The 22,686-nt window shown below is 33.4% G+C and overlaps 1 protein-coding gene and 1 long non-coding RNA gene across 2 annotated transcripts; one reads left to right on the top strand and one right to left on the bottom strand.

The window, feature by feature from the left end:
* Positions 1-2,194: 2,194 nt before the first annotated feature.
* LOC145569018 (protein MODIFYING WALL LIGNIN-1-like) lies at positions 2,195-7,834 on the bottom strand. The gene is made up of 3 exons (XM_081628394.1): positions 7,429-7,834; positions 7,139-7,347; positions 2,195-2,707 (listed from the first exon to the last, which is right to left on the bottom strand). The coding sequence occupies exons 1-3, from the start codon at positions 7,534-7,536 to the stop codon at positions 2,485-2,487; spliced, it is 540 nt and encodes a 179-aa protein (XP_081484520.1). The 5' UTR covers positions 7,537-7,834; the 3' UTR covers positions 2,195-2,484.
* Positions 7,835-19,306: 11,472 nt separating this feature from the next.
* On the top strand, positions 19,307-22,678 carry LOC145567662 (uncharacterized). The gene is made up of 4 exons (XR_014095722.1): positions 19,307-19,576; positions 19,998-20,078; positions 20,312-20,360; positions 22,303-22,678. It is a non-coding gene; the product is annotated as an uncharacterized LOC145567662 (long non-coding RNA).
* Positions 22,679-22,686: the final 8 nt, after the last annotated feature.

Here is a 22,686-nt window from a genome sequence, read left to right as displayed (position 1 = left end):
AGGTTCTCTTAAATCCTAATAAAATTAGAATTAATAATTATATTTTGATAAGTTTTACTTGGAATAAAATATTATTTTATACGATTTTAGTTTTCATACGGACTTTACAAGTCAATTTTGATTGATAAGTGGACTCCGTGTTTGAAAGCGCGTAGGAATCCAGGCTGTCGCCACGCGATAGAGCTTGTCGCCAAGCGACAAGTTGGTTTTGCGGCGACAGCGTGGAGTTTTATTCCTTATCAAATTTTACCTATTTCCGGACAGTTTTCTTATAAATAGGGTCCTGAACCTCCGTTTTTTAGGAATCTACAATCTACAATCTACGATCTACAATCAACAATCAATCTATTCTCTAAATCTCTCTAGCTTTTCACAAACACAATTCCGCATACACGAGATCTAGAAACACCTAACCAAGTTCTAAGTTGCCTTTGCCCTAGACGTGAAAGGTTATAATTTCTGAGGGTTTGGTCCTAAATCTCGATTTCAATTATTTTATTTAATTTAATTGTTTTGATTTTATTATTTTCCTTGAAGTTACTAACGCGTGTATTTTGTTATTAGAAAGAGGTACGAGGCATCAAAGTATGTAATCTTATTGCTCTATTCTTGTAGAAAGCATGTTTAAATTTGTTGATTCCTAGTATCGTGTTAGGATGTTTTATTGCTTCCTAGTATCATGTTTAGGGACAACTAAATTTCTAATATCATGTATATTATTATGATGCTTCCTATTTTCTTTCCTAATAGCATGTTGGTATCATGTTAGGGCTAAAGCTTTGATTTTTATTGTTTAGTGACATGCTAGGGTTTGTTATTAATCTTGTTAGTATCATGCCTAGGATCTTGCTATTATTATGCTTTAGCGTTATTATGATTATTATTATTATGATTATAATTATGATGATTGTTATTATGTTTCTTGATATATATTATTATTTGTTGTTGCTTGATCACGCCTTTTATGCATGTTTAAAGGGAATTCGTACTTGAAATCACGCTTAATAAGATAATTAATAATCTTGTTTTGGGCTAATATGATTTTAATTCAAGTGATCGCCAATAATAGTTTTATTTGTGCATTAATATTCAACCAACATAGATTAAACAGGTTTAGGATTAATCTAATGTTTGCATGTTAGTCAAAAAGCGCACATGAATACGAGTAGAATAAAGTAGAGGCCTATTTTATAGGGCGAGTTCTTTCTTTTGTAGATTGGATTCGTACCCTCATCCCCGAACCCTATTTGGTTCAAGATCTTTTGGAGTTGACGATCTCATGGATCGTTAATGGGTGTAACCTTCACCCTGTAAACGGTTTACAAGTTCCTAAAACTTGTTGGCGACTCTTTTGCTCTAGCTTCCTTCCCTTTGGACGCCACCATGCTTAAGTGTATGATCACAGTGGGGTTCAAGCTTAGGGTTAATGCTTGAAATGTTCCCTACAATCTCGAAAAGTGTAAAGTCCTAGGCTTTTAAAGAGTCATGGGCATAAAAGAGAAGGATCCCCTACGATGGGCACACCCTCCTTACAAGTCTGTTTCATCCTTTGTCAAAAAAAAAAAATAAAAAAAAAAAAGATATCTAATCAATAAAAGTGCGTGCAAGATTATTATGAATGAGAATTTCTCATCTATAAATATAACTAAAATAATTACCGCTGATATCATTACTTTCCACATGTCAACCTCTTATAAAAAAATTTCCCACCAAAACTAATAATGACATCATCATTTTTTTTTCAACATAAATAAAAATTTGAAAATGATAAATTAATTATACATTTTCCTAACAGATTTTAGATTTAAATTGACTAATTATGCAATTTTGATTGGAAAAATTAAAGGAAGGTCGGACTATTTCATTTTCTTATAAACATTGTCTTTTTCTCCTACTCCGTATATTTTGTACTGATTATATGAATTGGGGCTTCCACTCTTTATTAGTTTCTCAATTTATTATATCTTGATTAAATTATTTGTACTACGTACATATTAAACACAAATAAGCTAAATAATATTGTTAAAATCATAAAATAATATTTAAATCGTGCATCGTACACGCCTAATCTAATAATGATTTAACGATAACTCCACCCTATATTGTAAACTTGATAACAAATAAAAATGAAACTCAACTACATTCAAAAGTCGTAACACGCAAAATTATTGAAAATCAAACATGTACATAAACTAATCTAATCGGGAAAAATGTGTCGAAAGTAACCAACTTTCTTTGAAACTGAAACTTAAGAGAGAAAAGAAGTGAGATATAAAGTATAGGCTACGAAACTTACTTCTCCTCAAATATATACACTTCCAATAATAGGAGAAAAAAAAAAATACAGTATAGCTAAAGGAATGCTTATAGCACAACATTTACGTAGTATATTATACAAATTATATATTTGAGAAATATGCTTTGCACTTAATTAGTTGAATTAATTTTTAAAATTATCTAAATTTTGCTTGGAAATGCACCTTTTTAAGTCTTTTCAATAGATAAGACTTGATATTGTTTCCTTAATGTTGCAATTGCAGATGCTAAAGTGCATCCCAAGGTAATAAGAACCAAGATAGATGCACCAACAAAAACTCCATCTTTTACAATATAACATTCCCCATTTATCCATCCTTTTCCATAAGGCTGCCTTCTATTCATGCTTGTTGCTGTGCTAATTAATATTATTGAAATTCCAAAGGTGATCCTGTTACAAAGTAAATAATCTACATCACTTTCTTGTGAATAATTAGAAATGACTGTGGTTAGTCAAACATAAGAGAATAATACAAAGTACAATTTTAGCCGTATGGAAAAAAAAAAAAAAAAAGAAAATGTACTATTTGTTCGATATAGAAAAAACATAGAAAATAAAAATTCCTAGGATTTTTTTTTATTTTTTTATTTTTTTTATTTTTTTATTTTTACGGTGTTTGGTTGACAAATTCATGGATAGTGGGGTATTCCTAGGAAATTTTTCATGATTAATCAAACAATGTTTAGCATTTTTTAGGAAATCCAATTACATGAGAATATCAATTTCCAATGTTGCACTACATATAAAAGGTAATGCAAATAGTTTTCAATATTACAAAGTTAAGAAAATTACTCGCTTTAAATCTATACTATATATTAAAAGGCGTTCTTACACGCCACATGACACCCCTCTCTTCCACCAAGAAGATGCCACACCACCAAGGAAAATTGGGACATGTCAACTAAAAAATGTTTATGTCAAGAATTAAACTAGGGTCCATTAAAAAATAAATAAGAAGTCATACCACCTTTGCTATCTATTACTTTTATTTATTTATGCTTCTTAAATATAGTTAATGTATGGCACGAGAATTTATTTATTTAATTTTTTTATACAATTTAAATTCTTCAACTAAATCTATAATAAAAGTATCTAAGATTATTATAATACAAGATTTGAAGCAATGAATATTTAACATATGGACCCGGGCATCGCCCGGACTAAACGATAATTATAAATAAAATTCCGTTCTTTTAATTAAGTTCTTTACATTGTTGTCCCTTTTCTAATTATTATCGATAGTGGAAATTGAACCTCCAACCACATGTTGGTCGGATGATGCTCTCTTTTTCACTAGGCCAAACTTAATTTGGCCACACTATACTTCATACATATATATTTATTGGAAAAGACATTATATACTCCCTCCTTGTTTTTTAAAGTGTTACAGTTTGATCAGCACATAGTTTTAGGCAATTTAATTGACTTAAATAAAATAAGATGTAAGGGGGGTAGTTGAAGTATTAAAAACTTGTAAAAGAAAAATAGCGGAGTTAATAGTTTATTGAAAAGTAATGAATGTAAGAGGAGAGATATAATAATAAAAAAAAGTAGTAGTGGGTTTAGATTGGGACCATGAGAGAAGAGAGATATGATATTTTAATGTAGCTTTTTACCAAAAAAGTAAGTGTAACACTTATTAAAACATGGTCGGATTTGGTAAGTGTAACACTTAAAAAAACACCCATGAAGTGGCAAATAACTAAAACGTCCTTTATAGTTAAATTTATGTTCAAGACTCTTATATCTTGTCCAAGACAACAACTTAACCCTTTATTCTAGTTTTGTGTACAACAATGTACTGGTAAATATAATTTAGATATTGTTCTATATCTTTATTGATGTCATTATGTCAAAGCACGCGTGCATCACATGCATATAAGTGTTAATGAAAGTAAACATAAAATTATTTCTTAAAAATCAGGCAACCCTAACATTTTTGTAAGAAATTTTAGTAACAAAATTGATGTAAATGATGAATGGAGTAGGTTTTTTTTTTTTTTTTTTTTTTTGGAGTTAATATAAGCCACAAACCCTAGTAAAGTGAATTGAGAGAAAGAAAAGAAGACGGAAAAACTTTCTATTAAAAATATAGGAAGGAAAAATGAAATTCTTAAGGCCCTATTCACTTCACCTTATTTTTGCTGAACTGAAATTATTTTTGCTGAACTGGAAATATTTTTACTGAAATGAAACTAACTTTGCTTAATTGAAATTATTTTTACTGATTTTGTATTATATTTCTTCTTTATAGTTACTGAATTTTACTGAACTGAACTTATTTTTATAGAACTGAAATTATTTTACTTAATATTATTTTTTTAAGGTGAAGTGAATAGGGCCTTACTCTGTATCATAAAGAAAATAAGTAAATATAAAAGAAATAAATGAGTAGAATTGGCAAATTAATGGCATAACAACATTGATATATACATACATACATATATATACATACATACATATATATACATACATACATATATATATATATGTATATATATATATATATGTACATATATATATATATATGTACATATATATGTACATATATACATATATATGTACATATATACATATATATATATATATATATACATATATATATATATACATATATATATATATATACACATATATATATATATATACACATATGTTGACCTAACTGGATGTAAATTTATTTTAAAGAAAATGCTATACATAGCCTTCAAGGCTACATATAAGTATTAAATTTACACTTAAAAGTCGTAAAAAGTTAAAAAATCATAAAAATATAAACACTAATTACACTGATTTACGCGTGTTTTTGTCATGAATTCCTAATTTTATACAATTTTCAAGAATATATTTAATGTTTATATATAGCCCTTAGGGCTACATATAACATTACCCTTATTTTAATAGGTTAGAAAAAGTGTAAATTTGGGTCGTAATCCTTCACGAATGACCAGTACCTATGTTAGGATGTTAGATTTTGGGGCGTAATTTATTGAGTGACACTCTACTTTTGAATAATTAAGTAGAGTGACCTTATATGTGTTTTTTATGGCTAACTTAGCCATAAAATGACCAAATTTTAACAATTATAACAACATTACTAATTCCCGTAGTTAACTCCACACCACCACGTAGGCCCACCACCTAACTCAACGGAATCACGTCGTCGTCTCTTAGCCACCATCCCCACTACCTCCCGACAATCACCAGTGCCTAGCTACTACCCCCACCTGCAGCCCAACCCCAAAAACCACCCCATTCTTCTTCCCACCCCGAAACCACCCCTTTCCCTTTCCCCATCCTGAAAATCGCCCCCTCTGATTTCCCAAGTCCCGAAAACTAACCCTATCCCCTTTCACAGTCTTGAAACCACATTACTATTTCTTGGCCTTAGCTCGAAACCACCGCCCCTCCCAAAACCTACCCTCGAAATTATCGCCTCTCTCTTCTCTCTCTCCTTCTCATATATCTCCCCAGGCCTAGCCCGAAACAATTGCCCCTCTCCAGTTTCAGTGTCGACAATCAAGGAAGGAGAAGGGAGATAGGGGAACGAGTAGTGGTGGGAGTGGTGGTTTGGCTGAAGTGGAGAGGGTATATGATTTACTAACTAAGGGCCTGTTCTGATTAACTAAACTAAACTGAACTGAACTGAACTTATTGGAGCTTAACTGAACTGAAATGAATTGAACTGAATATTTTATGAGATAAGTTAAGTTAAGACCTGAATTGAACTGAACTGAACTGAAAATAAGCTGAAGGCCCTAAGGGTTGATCATTAAATTATGAAGGTTGGCCATAAAACGTATTAAATGACACTATACTTAATTATTCAAAAGTAGAAGATCACTCCGTAGAATGTAAATTAAGTTAGAACCCGTGCTATGCACAGTTTATTTAAAATCTATTTTTATAATTTTTACATTTAACAAAAAAAAGAATAACTATAAATAAGAATTATGCATCTTGTACAAAAAATATTTGTAATTCTATAGTTTTAGATTTTCATCAAAATTATGATATAAAACCTGTTCAACGTCCCCTATTGCACATTTCAATTTAGGAGTCTATTTATTAGTGTGCTATTTATAATTATTTCATATTTTAAAGATAGATTGATAAGTTGTACTTGTAATGTAGAAGTTTCTAATATTCAAATTTCAAAACTTTTAAATACGGTACCTCCAATAAAAAATAAATAAAAAAAAGAGATGACATCATCCTTGCATTTAGGCGGGAAAAAAATTTATTACGTGAGTGACATGTGGACAATGATGGCGTCAACAATGTTTTGTTTTAGTAATAGTTAATAAATTCTCTTCCATATAGAATTTTCAATTCTTAGAGGTTATCAAGTAGAATTTTCTTAGAGGTAATCTGATGTAATGGTATTAGATTAGTCAAATTTAACGAAATAAGTTATGATTTAATCTACTCACTATGTATTATAATGCCTACAATTGTTATGCAGCTAATTTAAAACTATCTCTTTTCTCAAAAAAAAAATAAAAATAAAAAAAAAAAAAAAAAAAAAAAAAAAAATTTTAAACTATCTCATTTATTTCTCTTATTTCTTTATCAATATGTTTTTTCTTACACCAACTCATCTCATTTCAATATTTGTTTAATTTTTTTTTATTTTTTTATTTTACATTTACTCACATTTTTCAATTTTTTTTTTTTTTAATTGCGCATCCACAATAACCTAGTAGAAACTAGAACATTAGCATTAAACAAAACAAAAAAAACAAATCTAGAGGACCAGAGATGATTTACATACTATGTTTAAAACATGTATTTAAAGAAGTGTAATGTATTTTCGCTTACCAGGAAATAAGTAAGAGTATGGTAGCAACATTCAGCCTTCTAAAAAAACATGATCTTCTTTCCTTTGAATCTGACCAATATCTTACAAAAATGATGAAGTTTCCTATGATTTGAGCATTTGTAAAACATATCAAAGCTGCTGTTCCAAACCAAAACGCTTCGTTTTCTGGTAATTCACACAATTTCCCATCTATTTTCACATCATCAACCTGCCAATAATACAAACAGATAAATCAGTTACAATTAAAGATCAAAAAAGAATGGAAAAGATCGTTGTCGAGTCGTTGTACCTTTGACTTCTTGAACTCGGCAAGGATGCAGAAAACAAATGCAAGAAGAGCAAGAGATAATATGGTACATAGTAATAATGAATATGTCAAAATGTGTATTTTTCCCATATGGGTATGAAGCAATATAATTTGCTTTGCTCTGTTTTTTCTTTTAAAAAAAGGGTGAATAAAAACAGAGCATTGATCAGTTGAGAGAGATAGAATTGTGCTATTGCGAATGTAGGATCGCCTTGAATCTACATACGGGCTATGGACATAGGCCACGTAACTGATGCATTGATGGTGAACCACGTAAATTAATTATCTGTGTTGTGATTTGAATGTTAATTAAACTCGGATTATTGGATCGAAGTTGGTGTTTAGGGAATGTGGTGGTTGAATAATAGAGAGTAGGGAGTTTCTTTGAAGCAAGAGTTGTTGGTTTCTTATTTGTTTGCTTACAATGAATTGTTAAGAGTTGGTTAAAGAAAAAAAAAATAGTAGTATTCCAAATCTTGTCGTCTTAGAAGGGTTTTGGAATAAGTATACTTTTGTTTACTTTATTGGTTGTGAAACCTTCATCAGTTTTCAAAACTGATTCAAAAGTTGATTTTAAAACCATGAATCCAAAACCCTTTTATTTTACGTTTGGTAAACCTTTTTAAAAAAAAATTGATGGTGTAATTACGTTTGGATTAGTATTTATTCGTTTGGATCACACGCGATATTGCAAAAGTGTGTCCCAATTATATAAAATTTGTTGATTTTTTTTGTTTAGACATTTAACTCCGATTAAAATTTAAAGTATATATGACTACATGTAGCTATTTTAAACCTCCGTTTTTTTTAGTTGACACGGTTTGACTTTTACACTATTCACACAACACGCTTTGACTCGCTTTTGTGGTTTATAGATACGATAAAATATTCATGTGGTATCTTATTTGAATCGTTTCAATGTGTATTTTATTAATATCCACTTTTTATAATTTTACAATGTTGATAATTAGAGATATTAATCGTTAAAAACATGTGTTGGCAAACGTGATAATATAAAGGGGTCAACTAAAAAAAAAAGAGGAAGTAGGATTTAATAAATCAAATTACCACACAAACCCCAAAATTTCAGCCTAATCCCCATGATATCCAAAACTTAGAGCCCATTCACTTCAATTTGATTTCAGTTCAACTCCAATCAGTTCAGTTCAATTCAGCTCCTAATTTCCCCCTCTCATAAAATATTCATTTCAGCTCATTTCAGTACAGCTCCAATCAGTTCAGTTCAATTCAATTCAGCTCTAATCAGTTCAGTGCAGTTCAGCTCAGTAAATGTAAACAGGCCCTTACATTGTAAAAAAATGTCAAAAATAAACTAACATGAACACCACAAATTTTAAAAATAAACCAAGCTCGTGCCCAATTATGTTAATTAACCGAGTCTTTAATACCCCGTATTTTTAAAACGTATTTTCTAATTAATTAATTAATTAGTATTCTCTTAAAAGGGTATTTTTAGTAATTTATTTTACTATTTGAATTCTGGAGCCAAAATGATATTTAAATTTTGGCGCCAAAAGTATTTTAAAACTCAATTATTATTTTTGGATTTTGGATAAGATTTATTATCCATTTATTTTATTTTAAAACCCGGATTATTTATATATATTTTGGATATTTTAACTAAGTGAAAATTATATTTTAATTATTTAATTAGGAGGTCCGAATTTCCTTTATAATAAGCTATGATTTTCACATTTTCTAAGTGTAGAAAATCTGATTTTCTTAGTGAATTTATTTAGTGAATAATTGATATTTTCTTAATTAATTATTTTATACTATATATATTATTTACACAATTATTTCCTTAAAACTAGTAAATTAATTCCCTAAATATCTAAAGGGAGGTCCGAAAATATGAGCTTGGGAAAGCTCAAATTTTCAGCCACCATGATGGATTTTTGGGTGATTTATTTTGGTAAATTGTATTTTTAATTATCTCCTTAAAATCTCTTATTTTCCTTAATTTTATTTTTCCATCTCACAAAGATTTGATCATCTTATTTCCCAACCTTATTTCATCCTTGATTATTCCTTTAGTAATCTCTTTTGCCATATTATTTTATTTTGGTGTTACACAGTCATCCTTTGCATTTATAATTATATTTGGCGTGTGACCCAATCGATCATAAAACAATCTCAATTAGTATTGTAATTAAATCATAAATTCAAAAAATTATATATTATATTTACTCTCGTTCTTAAATTAACTCATAATTAAGTTTTCTCAAGTACTTTGCTTGATGAGGTAAGACAAGATCTTCGGTATAATCAAAATCTTAATTGAGAACTCTAATAATCCACATACATTCCTCTTTATATTGTTAGGTACATGATCACACTTGCAAAACCATCCTGCCATAGCCAATCTCAAAATAAAGCATAACTTAATGAAATTTTCACATGAAAAGGGAAGTTTAGCACAAGTGTATAATTGAAAAAGACCTAAAACTGCCTTATTGCTTAATAATCCCATAAATGCTAATTACTTTTCCATATATTTAGATGACCCACGTTGAGTCGTCGAGTCGTTTTCCTGTAGACACATGTTCTAGCATTATCACACCAACCTCCACCTTGCACAAGAAGGTAAAATTTGAAGTTAAACAACCATTAAGAGAACAGCAACAACACCATCTTAAAAACTAAAGCATCAAATTAAAAAAAAAAAAATGTGAATCTAGTTCAAAGGCAACACTTACTTACAGTGCAAGATGTGGAATAAACATATATTAACATATCACAATTGCAAACCAAAGGTTTCCGAATAATTATGAGAAAGAATCATTATAGAAACCCTTTTAAAATTCCCCTTTAATAGCAAAGTCCACTTGTTTCTGAAATATCATCTAGTTAATAATTTACTGGGAGAGAAATTTTTTACTTTCAACAAGTATATAGCCTAGAAGTATCTATAGTAGTTAATCAGATATCTTATAATCTATATACATGAAAATTAACTACTTTTTCATCTTTCTCAAGATGTACACATATACACAAAAATTGTCAAGAGCAAATGACCATGAACATATTTTGGTAGAGAAAAAGGACATCATAGATCATAACAGTTTAAACATCTCATATATAAATTAATTTCCTAACCATTTTCGGTAAATATCACCAAATTATCTAATTGATAAGAAAAAAAAATACTACGTATATAAGATTTTTGAACTTCAGAAATAGAAAAAGAAAAGATACTTGAAAAGCACAAGGAACATCATAAACAAAGTTCTTTAGCAACGTGGGATCAGCAACAGCTATTCCCACCAGCTCTAACACAACAATTCGCCTCTGCCTCGACAAACAACGGTCCTTCCCTGGCACAATCAACGATCAATTTACCCTCAGATAGTTAACCTCCCTGCAAGAGGGTAGAAATTAACAGGAACCTTAGACAATGATTCACTAAAAAATTTTGCAGCATCTGCATTTCCTTTCTCTAGTGAATTATACAAGTAAATTGTCCTCTTTACAACAGCAATGTTTTGGTCTAAGTTGCACAAGAAGTAATGCCCTTTTTTCTGTTTTCTCCGCTGGTGGAACTCTTGTAGGCTCTTCTTGCTTTATTTCGAGCCCGAATTTCCCATCACAAGCAACACTCCCTATTTTGAAACAACTTTAAAAACCTGTCCTACTAGGGCACCCACAGTGCATAGATTTACTACAAATATTAGTTTGTGAATAACCCAAGATTGTGAAGCTTTGCGTTAAGTTGTTGCATGTAACACTTATACGTACAGTTCCGTTGTAGTCGCACATCTCATTGATATAATAATGAAAGTAATTTATGTATATAATTCATATCTTTAACATAGACAAAATACCTCAGGAAGAAAGCTTTCTAAACTGATGTATAAGAGATTGAACATTCATATAGAAAAAGTATAAGAAATGTATTATATGATAATGCATTTGAAAAAGTTTTATGATTACAAATTTTGCACAAAGCTATAATATAGGCCTTAATGCCTTTATTCACAAAAGTAAGAGATCCAAACAATGCTAGTGAGTGAACCTGTAAGGAGGGGGTTCCCATCGTAAGGGGTCCTCTCCTTAAATGCCCATGGCCCTTTAAAAGCCTAGGACTTTACACTTGTTAGGGTGCAGTAGGATTTGAATTCCTGACTATTTGGGGGACCTTGAATTAGAATTGATTCTATCATTACGCTTTTTTGTAAGAAACAAGTAGGAAGTCGCCAATGAGTTCTAGGAAAAACTCATAAACCTCGTTCATGCCTTTCTTCCATGTGGAGTTCATGGAATAATTAGCACGAATCATAAGTTTACCCCTGCCCAAATTGGACTATAAACCAGAAATGAGTTCGGGAGCGAGGGTACTAAAATAACGTTCCCTTTAGAGGGGAATCGTTATCCTAGCCCTAGTGTGGCCTCTACTAGCTCTTCCTTTTTTACAATTTCATCACCAAACAATATATGCAACGCGATACCTAAAACTATGTTAGTTGATTTTATTTACACGTACCAATTCACGTAGGAATTACATCGTAATGTCGTTATTCTTTATTTAATCAAATTCGTGAAAAGGATAAGAAAATAAATAATATTTGCCTTGAGTTAAGTGATCAACCAACTATTATTTAATTCAATTCTAATCTTTATTTAACGCAAGATACTATGTGGAATTGATTAATTAATTATTTTAAAGGTGATCGAACAACACTAATTAATTAATTAAGGTTCTTTTAAACAAGAAAATAAATGTGATTTAACTAAGTACTCGGGAATTTACCACTTCTCTTTGCTAGATCTCTGTTTAGAATACTTATGGACTCCTTCTTGTTGGGGAACCTCCACCGTAGTAACAAAATATCAAAAAGGGGTGAGTGTTTAGGACAAGAGGGGCTAGGTTGCACAAGTTCACAAGTATTTCTCCAGAGTTTTTTTAGGTTATTTTCTGTCTCTTTAAGCCTCGGTTTAAGCTCTTATTTATAGGGAATGATTAGGTTTAGGGTTACGAGCATTCTGCCGCAGCAGGTGTCGCGTGCAACAGGATGAGTTGCGCACGGCATCCCAGCGCAAGTGATTAGGTTGCGCTGCTACGGGCAGCGTAACTAATTGTCTTGCGTGCGGCCTTATGGTAAGATTCGATTTTATATCTTCCGTATAATTCTGAATCTTCAGCAGCGCAACTCTGGAGGTTGCGCTGGGTGTCGCGCGCAAATGAATTAGCTGCGCGCGGCAGCCTAGCGCGACTGTTTGAGATGCGCGCGGCTTTTTCTGCGGCAGCACTAAAATTTAACCTAGGCGCACCTAAATCCGTCATTATTGGGTTTTAAGCACGGGCTTAAGCCTAATTATGATCGAGTTTAGTTAATTGGACCTTTGTTTTGGCTTTTATCTTTAATTTGGGCTAGTCTTTTGTGTTTTGTGGCTTAACCAGTTCTCCATAATTATTCTTCACTTTGATCCAACACGAAGATGGTTTTATTTATCGTCATTGCACTTCCTGTCGGGACAGGAGGCAAAAAGTAGATGTCTACAGAACCTGCCGAAAGTGAACCTCTTATCATTCTGTAAATGGGCAAATAAAACATTACAAGATTTCATTGTAAGAATCAAGCATTATAGTGATTCTGTACAGTATGAGGAGATGAATATAGAGAATTGCAACACACACACACACACACACAAAAAATGAAAAAGGGTGAAATTGGGGGAAAAAACAGGATAATATAGCTAGCATCCATAGAAAAGGACTATGTTAGTGGTTAAAGGATAAGGAGACCAAGATGGAGTGATCTGGTGAGCAGGGTGCATAGCTGCCACAAGAGTTCCATAAGACAAAAGAATTTATTGCTTATAAACATATATAATTCACACACCTATATCCAAATTCAAGCAATCACACAACCAGCAGATTGCACAAGCTCTGAGTCCCTGCCTTTAATATTTGGATGTGCATATAAACATTGTAAAAAATCCAAGCCTAATCACCATGAGCATTTATCACAACTAACTGTACTCTTAATGAGTGAAATTATAAAGTCCACTGGTCATGAATAGAGATCTTTTACACTTGTGAAGATGATTTGCAGAGCATTGAATAAAAATTGCTACTATAAGTAAAAGTATATTGTTTTTGAATGAATATCTTTGCTACAAGAATGACTCCTATGAGAAAAAGAATTGAATGTGCTTTTATGAGGTGGTGCAACCGGGTTTTCATATCACATGCAGTACTTGTTTAAAGGCAAATATGGACACTATTAGCATGGAACTTATCCATGTAATCCATGAATCTTACAACCATTTCCTGCAAACCCCAAGATTCTCTTCCCAAATTACATAGAACAACACAAGCTTAAGAACTCAACCATTTCCTGTCTATGGGTGCTTTTACGTAAAGCACCACCACGAAACGTCTTAAGGAACTCTTACGAAAAACGTTCAAAACGTATGCTTGGGGAAGGCACAAAGCACGGTGTGCATGCAAAAATGATGCAAAAAACTAACAAAGAAGAAAACAAACTACAATATGAAAAGAAATTTTAAAAGATTTTGATAATTTGCGCGCCATTACGTCTAATAACGAGCAAAAACCGTTAAAAATGATCAAATGGATCAAAATCAAGATTCCGGTCATTTTAGTGACCAGTATCCGCGCGCAACTCAGTGGGTCGCGCTGGCCAGGCGCGCGCATCTTTTTGAGTTGCGCTGGTCTGTCACGCGCAACTGATTCAGTTGCGCGCGACACTCAGTTCAGCAAAATGAAAATCGCAAAACGCGATTTTTCATTTCGCTTTCTCTCTCCTTCCTTCATCTATTTTCGCCTCTTTCTTTCTCTAAAGAGCTCGGTTTCTTGCGATTTTCAAAGCTAAAGGAAGAAAATTTCGTCCTTAATTCATATTTTCCATAATCCAATGTAAGTTTTCTGTTATTTTTCGTTTGATTTAGGATAAATTGGGACGATTTTCAAACCGTTGAACCCTAAATTTCGAATTTGGGGGTTTTTGATTCGATTCATTATTCTTGAAATTGTTTGTTCCATGTTGTTATACTATGTTTGAGGAGTGTTTTGCAACAAATTTCATGAAAAATGGTTAAATATTGAACCTTGTATGAGCATTTCTTCGTGTGAGTGCGTTTTTTGCAATTCTACTCGAATTTGGTTTGATTTTCTGTTATTTTGTTTGCTCATTTTGGTTATACTTGTCAATTATGCAGCAATTCTAGTTTTGGAACTAGTTTTGCTTCCATAATTAATATTTTGCTTCCATAAATAATTGTTCCATCTTTTCTTGCAAGGCTAAGGTTTCAGCATTTTTCTTTTCAGCCTTTTCCATTTTCTTAATTCTTCTCTCCTCGGCCTCTTGAGCCTTTTCCTCTCTCAAACTAAGAATCTCTTGTTGAAGTTCTTCGATGGTTGGCATTGTTGTTGGACTAGGATTAGTTGTCGAAGAAAAGTGGTTTGAAAGGGGTTGATCTTTGGGTGGTAAACGTAGAATGCGAGTGCCCGGGAGTCCTCTTTCCCAAGCTTGGAAACCGACCCTAAAGGAGTACGAAAGGATAAGTAAATCGATACGCTTGTTTAAAAAGGGAGAAAAAAAAAGACGCAAAATATATTCAAACGGATAACATCACCCTTAACAATTCTTCAATGAAGATATTGTTCGGACGAGTCAATTTGTTTTTTGAGAAATCAAAATTGACTCGTTCAGTGGGCGCGCGCAAGTGACTCAGTTGCGCGCGGCTGTCGCGCGCTACGGAATCTCTTGCGCTGGGGGGGTCGCGCAACTCACTAAGTTGCGCGCGCCACCTGTTCATAGGATTTTTTTTAATTCAATCATTTTTTTTTTGTCATCGTTTTTTTTTTTATTTGATTTTTTTTTTGCTATCCTTTGAGTATGACTCTAAATCACGAAGAGACAACTTCGTAATTGGGAACCTAGACCAAACTAAAAAGTAAAAAAAAGAAGACTATCCTAACACGTTGCATATAGTCACATAATCACATAAGCATGCCACAAGTCAAGATTCACGCAATGCCGTTCTAAGGTCAAAAAAAAGGCTTTGGGTGTCCAAAGGTACCATATCTTAAGAAACAACGCACAAATCAATCACTCAACGTGTTGACTCATGGCATCGTCCTCCCAACATTTTGTTGGCGATATGGGTGGGATGATTGTTATTGATTTCGGGATAGAAGCCTAGTGTTGGCGACCCCTAGTCAATGAGCCAATCCCCAATGGTTTAAGTGTGTTATGCTTATGCATGATGCAATGTTTCTTGTTTGGTTTTTACTCTTGTGCAAAAGGAAGATATTATGCGTTCATGTCTCACTCTCTAACTAGAGATTATCCAAGTTAATTCTCGTTACAACCCATAGGCAACCTAGTGTTGGAAACCTTGGACCATAACTACGAATTAATCATGTAACCTCTAAGTCCCCAGTGGAGTCACCACTGTAAGGAGGGGGTTCCCATCGTAAGGGGTCCTCTCCTTAAATGCCCATGGCCCTTTAAAAGCCTAGGTTTTTACACTTGTTAGGGTGCAGTAGGATTTGAATTCCTGACTGTTTGGGGGACCTTGAATTAGAATTGATTCTATCATTACGCTTTTTTGTAAGAAACAAGTAGGGAGTCGCCAATGAGTTTTAGGAAAAACTCATAAACCTCGTTCATGCCTTTCTTCCATGTGGAGTTCATGGAATAATTAGCACGAATCATTAGTTTACCCATGCCCAAATTGGTCTATAAACCAGAAATGAGTTCGGGAGCGAGGGTACTAAAATAACGTTCCCTTTAGAGGGGAATTGTTATCCTAGCCCTAGTGCGGCCTCTACTAGCTCTTCCTTTTTTACAATTTCATCACCAAACAATATACGCAACGCAATACCTAAAACTATGTTAGTTGATTTTATTTACACGTACCAATTCACGTAGGAATTACATCGTAATGTCGTTATTCTTTATTTAATCAAATTCGTGAAAAGGATAAGAAAATAAACAATATTCGCCTTGAGTTAAGTGATCAACCAACAATTATTTAATTCAATTCTAATCTTTATTTAACGCAAGATACTATGTGGAATTGATTAATTAATTATTTTAAAGGTGATTGAACAACACTAATTAATTAATTAAGGTTCTTTTAAACAAGAAAATAAACGTGATTTAACTAAGTACTCGGGAATTTACCACTTCTCTTTGCTAGATCTCCGTTTAGAATACTTATGGACTCCTTCTTGTTGGGGAACCTCCACCTTAGTAACAAAATATCAAAAAGGGGTGAGTGTTTAGGACAAGAGGGGCTAGGTTGCACAAGTTCACAAGTATTTCGCCAGAGTTTTTTTAGGTTATTTTCTGTCTCTTTAAGCCTCGGTTTAAGCTCTTATTTATAGGGAATGATTAGGATTAAGGTTACGAGCATTCTTCCGCAGCAGGTGTCGCGCGCAACAGGATGAGTTGCGCGCGGCATCCCAGCGCAAGTGATTAGGTTGCGGTGCTACGGGCAACGCAACTAATTGTCTTGCGCGCGGCCTTATGGTAAGATTCGATTTTATATTTTCCGTATAATTCTGAATCTTCCGCAGCGCAACTCTGGAGGTTGCGCTAGGTGTCGCGCACAACTGAATTAGCAGCGCGCGGCAGCCTAGCGCGACTGTTTGAGATGCGCGCGGCTTTTTCTGCGGCAGCACTAAAATTTAACCTAGGCGCTCCTAAATCCGTCATTATTAGGTTTTAAGCACGGGCTTAAGCCTAATTATGATCGGGTTTAGTTAATTGGACCTTTGTTTTGGCTTTTATCTTTAATTTAGGCTAGTCTTTTGTGTTTTGTGGCTTAACCAGTTCTCCATAATTATTCTTCACTTTGATCCAACACGAAGATGGTTTTATTTATCGTCATTGCACTTCCTGTCGGGACAGGAGGCCAAAAGTAGATGTCTACAAAACCTACCGAAAGTGAACCTCTTATCATTATGTAAATGGGCAGATAAAACATTACAAGATTTCATTGTAAGAATCAAGCATTATAGTGATTCTGTATAGTATGAGGAGATGAATATAGAGAAATGCAACACACACACACACACACAAAAAAAAAATGAAAAAGGGTGAAATTGGGGGGAAAAAAACAGGATAATATAGCGAGCATCCATAGAAAAGGACTATGTTAGTGGTTGAAGGATAAAGAGACCAAGATGGAGTGATCTCGTGAGCAGGGTGCATATCTGCCACAAGAGTTCCATAAGACAAAAGAATTTATTGCTAATAAACATATACAATTCACACACCTATATCCAAATTCAAGCAATCACACAACCAGCAGATTGCACAAGCTCTGAGTCCCTGCCTTTAATATTTGGATGTGCATATAAACATTGTAAACAATCCAAGCCTAATCACCATGAGCATTTATCACAACTAACTGTACTCTTAATGAGTGAAATTATAAAGTCCACTGGTCATGAATAGAGATCTTTTACACTTGTGAAGATGATTTGCAGAACATTGAATAAAAATTTCTACTATGAGTAAAAGTATATTGTTTTTGAATGAATATCTTTGCTACAAGAATGACTCCTATGAGAAAAAGAATTGAATGTGCTTTTATGAGGTGCTGTAACCGGGTTTCCATATCACATGCAGTACTGGTTTAAAGGCAAATATGGACACTATTAGCATGGAACTTATCCTTGTAATTCATGAAACTTACAACCATTTCCTGCAAACCCCAAGATTCCCTTCCCAAATTACATAGAACAACACAAGCTTAAGCACTCAACCAACCAAACCAAATAGCAAATTTCAATATTCAAATCCAAAAACTAATCAATCAAACCCTATTCAATTCAATTCCCAAATTTGAATTTGAACCCCAATTTGTAAGTTCCCAAGATCCTAATCCCAAATTTCAAGAACAAAATCAAATTGCAACCAAATTAAATGAAGAATTAAAGAGCAACATCAACAAAATAAGATAGAGAAAGAAGGGTTATGAATTCACCCTTTTACAATAATCATGTATTTACCAATAAGGCAATAGATAAATTAAAGTCATAAGCGAAAAATTGAAGAAATAACAGGAAAAATAATTAAAATCACGTAATAAAAAATATTAAAGTTCAAAGCTGATCATATCAAACCCAATTTAGTTGAATTCCTAGATTCAAATTTGACCCAAATTTGTAAAATCCAAAAACCCTAAATTTTAAGTCACCTAAAACATTGATTCTCCAACGATCATCGGACTTTCGCCGTGAAAGATTCGGCAAAAAATCGCCACTGCTGATCTAAACTTGCTCTCTCCTTCCGTCGCTACGACATTTTCTGGTAATGGCAAGCAATCGATCAATGTTAGTTCTTTAGATGTGGCTCTACTCTTGAATTTTTGGATCAGGCCATTGGGGTTGTTGGAAATGATGTGAAAATTCATTTGTTGGCAACGCAAGCCTTATTTGTCAGCATCATCCATCAGTAAGAGAAGAAAAGAGAAAAACAAACAAAGTGTATATTCCAAAGTAAAAAGCAAGGTTGCATGAATCATCAAAGAAAGAAAGAGAATGACAGAAGTAGAAGAAGACATGCGCTTTTCTTGAAATTTTTTTTTAAAAAAAAAAAAAAAAAGGTTGACGCATGTGAAGTGCACATGCTCTCACACATGTGATTCCTATGCTCGAGCAATGTTCATAAGGGGCATAGGTGAGACTTTTTAAAGGGTGAGGATAAAACATGAGAAATAAGCTACTGTAGCTTATGAACAGCATGAGTATACTGTTGAAAATGAATAGTGTTCTGACATTATTGCCCTTGCAAACAGTACAATGAGAATATGAGATGGCTTCCACTTGCTGCTTTCTTTCTTTCTCTCTCTTCTATTCTCTCTCCATACCACTTTTCCTTTGCTCTCTGTCTCTCTCTCTCTCTCTCTCTCTCTTCTCATCTCAGAAACCTAGAGAGAGAAAATACTTCTCCCTTCAACAACGATGGCAATGAGTTCAAAACCACTGATCATCCCTTCGACGGTTTCCTGCAGTTTTCAAAAGGCCGTGGTTTTCGTGAAAAAGCTGATGCTGAGCGTAATAGTCGTATGGCTGCTCGTGAATTTGAATCTCTTGATTCTGATTGTGAACCTGGTCCCGATCGCTGTTAGTTTTCTTCTGTCCGTTTTTGTTAATTTTCTTAATTTGTTTGTTTTTATTGCGGTTTTCAGGTTTTGATTGTTGGTTTTTAGGGCTTTAGTTGATTGGATTTGTTTATGATTGTTTGAGTTCTGGTAATTGATGTTTTATTGTTGGGTGATTGGGGATTTAGGTTGTGATTTGTTGAATTTATGGTGGAATTAAATGGAAATTGGGGATGTTGAGTTATTTGTGTGTTAATTTGTAAAGTGTAATTTCTGGGTTGGATTTTTCGTCTATTGAAGCAGCTTCTAAGATAAGATGCTTTTTTTTATAATCATTGAAATTGATTCTCGGTCTAGGGTTTAATCGTTTATGCAAATTACGATTCTTATTGGACTTGGATTTGAAAATCAAAATCCCTAGATTGTAATCTGATTTGTTTCAGATTTTGGATTCTTTGGGACCGTCATCGAACTCATCGCATAAATAAGGAGTTGGAGGAGGTGAGATTTGGTTATGAATTCAGGTATGAATATATGTTTTAGAATTTAAATTAATTTGGGGATTTTTTTGCAATTCTTTTAGGCGAACTTTCGTTGTTTATTTTCGATCAATATAGGGCATCAGTAAGGAATCAATCTCCTAAAGTCGAAATGATTGACAATTTTTTAAAACTTGTTTCTGACACACTAAAGATGAAGTGTAATCTCATTTTATATTTGTGTTGTGATTCTGAAATCACTCCTTTATGATTCGTAGGTTCATGAGATCGTCTGCAAATTTGAGAAGAAGGGTTTCTCCTTGAAAGGTATAATCTTAATTTTACAAGTTTTGAGCTTTAAACAATTAGTTCCTCAATTTTCAGTATTGTGTAATTAACCAGTATATGGCATCACTAGGTGGAGTATTTTTTTTTTCATCTTTCAATTCGAATTTCGCATTTGATCAAGTGGCAACGATACAGTCTATATTGCTAAGTCTTTTTAGTTGGATCTTATGATCCTGGATTCTGTGCTAATCATTTTGACAATATTTGTAAAATCTCTAATTATGCTTTCTATGTTTTTTTCTCTTTCCTTTTCTTCTCTCTTTAAATATTTTTATAATTTGTATTTTTTTGGTAGCATAGGGACCTTAACATTCTTTTTCATCCCAACTATCCTGAACTCCTCAAGGAGTTATCTCTATGACAAAACTTACTTGGAAGGGAAACCATAAAAGATCTAAATGTGTCTCTCCTTTACATGTCAATCTCCGGGTAGTCTTAGATGGAAAGATGACACGTGTGTGTCTCCTTTACATGTCAATCTCCGGGTAGTCTTCGACTAAGCCCTTGTACAACCAGAGTGGCTTTTCCTTGAGTTGGAATCTCTGGAATCTTTTGCATGTTACAGTTTCCAGGGATTAGCTCCTAGCCTATAAAGCCAGAGTGGCCTCTACACAAAGCTCCCATTCAAATTGCATTAGTTTTTTTTTTTTTTTTTTTCTTTCCCCCCTTTATTGTGTTTTTGAAGCAATCTAAGCATATGATAAGTAGAGGCTACTAAGGTCTGGGGTTAGAATGAAAAAGGTCTGCTGATGGTATTATATTCTTTGTTTGGTATCTGGTAGGAGGTGATCTAGGAATTTTCTGCTACGCAGCAAGCAAGATGAGATGGGAAAACAGAAAAAAGGTCAAGCTTATGGCATTTATTTTTTTTAGAAAAAACTATTGTAGTCTTGTGCCTTTTTATTTGTTGGGTAAGGGTTAGTGGTGGAACTGTGGAAAATCGTTGTGGATCCTTCTACACTTTAAAGAACTTGGATTGAAGATAAGGAGGGGGAATACTTCACCAGATCCTGGGATTTGTTTGGTCTTAAATTTCACGTTAAAGACAGCAAGCAAACCATGTTAAGGACAAGTCATATGGTCTTTTGTTACTTTTGTGGGAATTACAGCAACTTTCTATTGCTTAAATTTTTATTGAATTTATAGTGTAATATTTTTTTGATTAATTTTTATTGAGAATAAGATGAGGGATTGTCGCCTAAAATGGTTTGGCCATGTAAGACGAAGATCAAGTGAGGCGAAGAATGACAAAGTGATAGGATCGTGAGGGTAGAGGAAGGCCTAAGAAAACTTAAAGGAGGGTGATTGAGAATGATATGAGCCTTTTGGATATTAAGGAAAATATGGTGTTGGATAGGAAGGATTAGAGGGAAAAACTCTATAATATAAATGTACTACCTCCGTTTCTTTTACCAAACTCTGTTTATTTTTCTTTGTGAAGTTTATTCAACTTTTTCTGTATTTTTACTCTTGTGTAACTTTTTTAAATTTTAATCTGCCCTTAGTCCTCTTTTATAAAACTTTTTCAAATATTTATTTTAATATCCTTTTTTGGGTTTCGCCTTACGTTGTCCTCATTTTTCGTCCACTTTCATTTTACTCCCTCTGTCGTCCATTTTTTATTGCTGCATAGAGCAAAGTTCACTTCTTTGAGAAGCAATATTGTGGAGTTGATAAAGATAGAGAGGGAAAGAGCAAGAGGGGTTGCAAGTGGGAAAACTTATGAAATAAGGTAATGGAGCAATCTTAAAGGGACATCCCAAAGAGGAAAACGGGACAAACAAAAAGGACTGGAGTATCTCTTTTGCATCTTTGTGTCCATTTTTTTGTGGCCAAATCATCTTGGGACTAAGACTGCTATTGTTGTTAGCTTTACTAATGATATGGTGCAAATTTCTGATGTATTGAATCTCTGTTTTAGGGAAATGCTTACCAAGCCAATTCAGGAAGGGTGAGGAGGGATGCTGCTACTCGTGCAATGCAGGGTTGGCATGCTTAGCGGGACATTGGATTGGGAGAAGTAGGGGAGCCCATTATTAAGGTATACAGAGGTGGAGAATTGGCTTTAATACATGGCATCCTTTGGTGTATATGCATAAGAATTGAGCTGTGGTATAGACTATGGCACATTTTAGGATTTAGTAGGCAATGTATATAAGAAGTATTTCGAGATTCTTCCATCAAATGGTTTGTATATAATAGTTGAGCAATGCGATGTTGGACAATAAGGGAAAAAGAATATTTTAAAAATCGTCCTTTCCCTTTACCTTCTCTCAATGACCTGTTGTATTCTCCTCCCTCCTTT

This window comes from Chenopodium album, chromosome 11 (assembly GCF_948465745.1).
Source record: "Chenopodium album chromosome 11, dcCheAlbu1.1, whole genome shotgun sequence".
In the NCBI taxonomy this organism is placed as follows: domain Eukaryota; kingdom Viridiplantae; phylum Streptophyta; class Magnoliopsida; order Caryophyllales; family Amaranthaceae; genus Chenopodium; species Chenopodium album.
The sequence above is the reverse complement of the archived record's forward strand: the minus strand, read 5'-3'. Positions and strand labels throughout refer to the sequence as shown.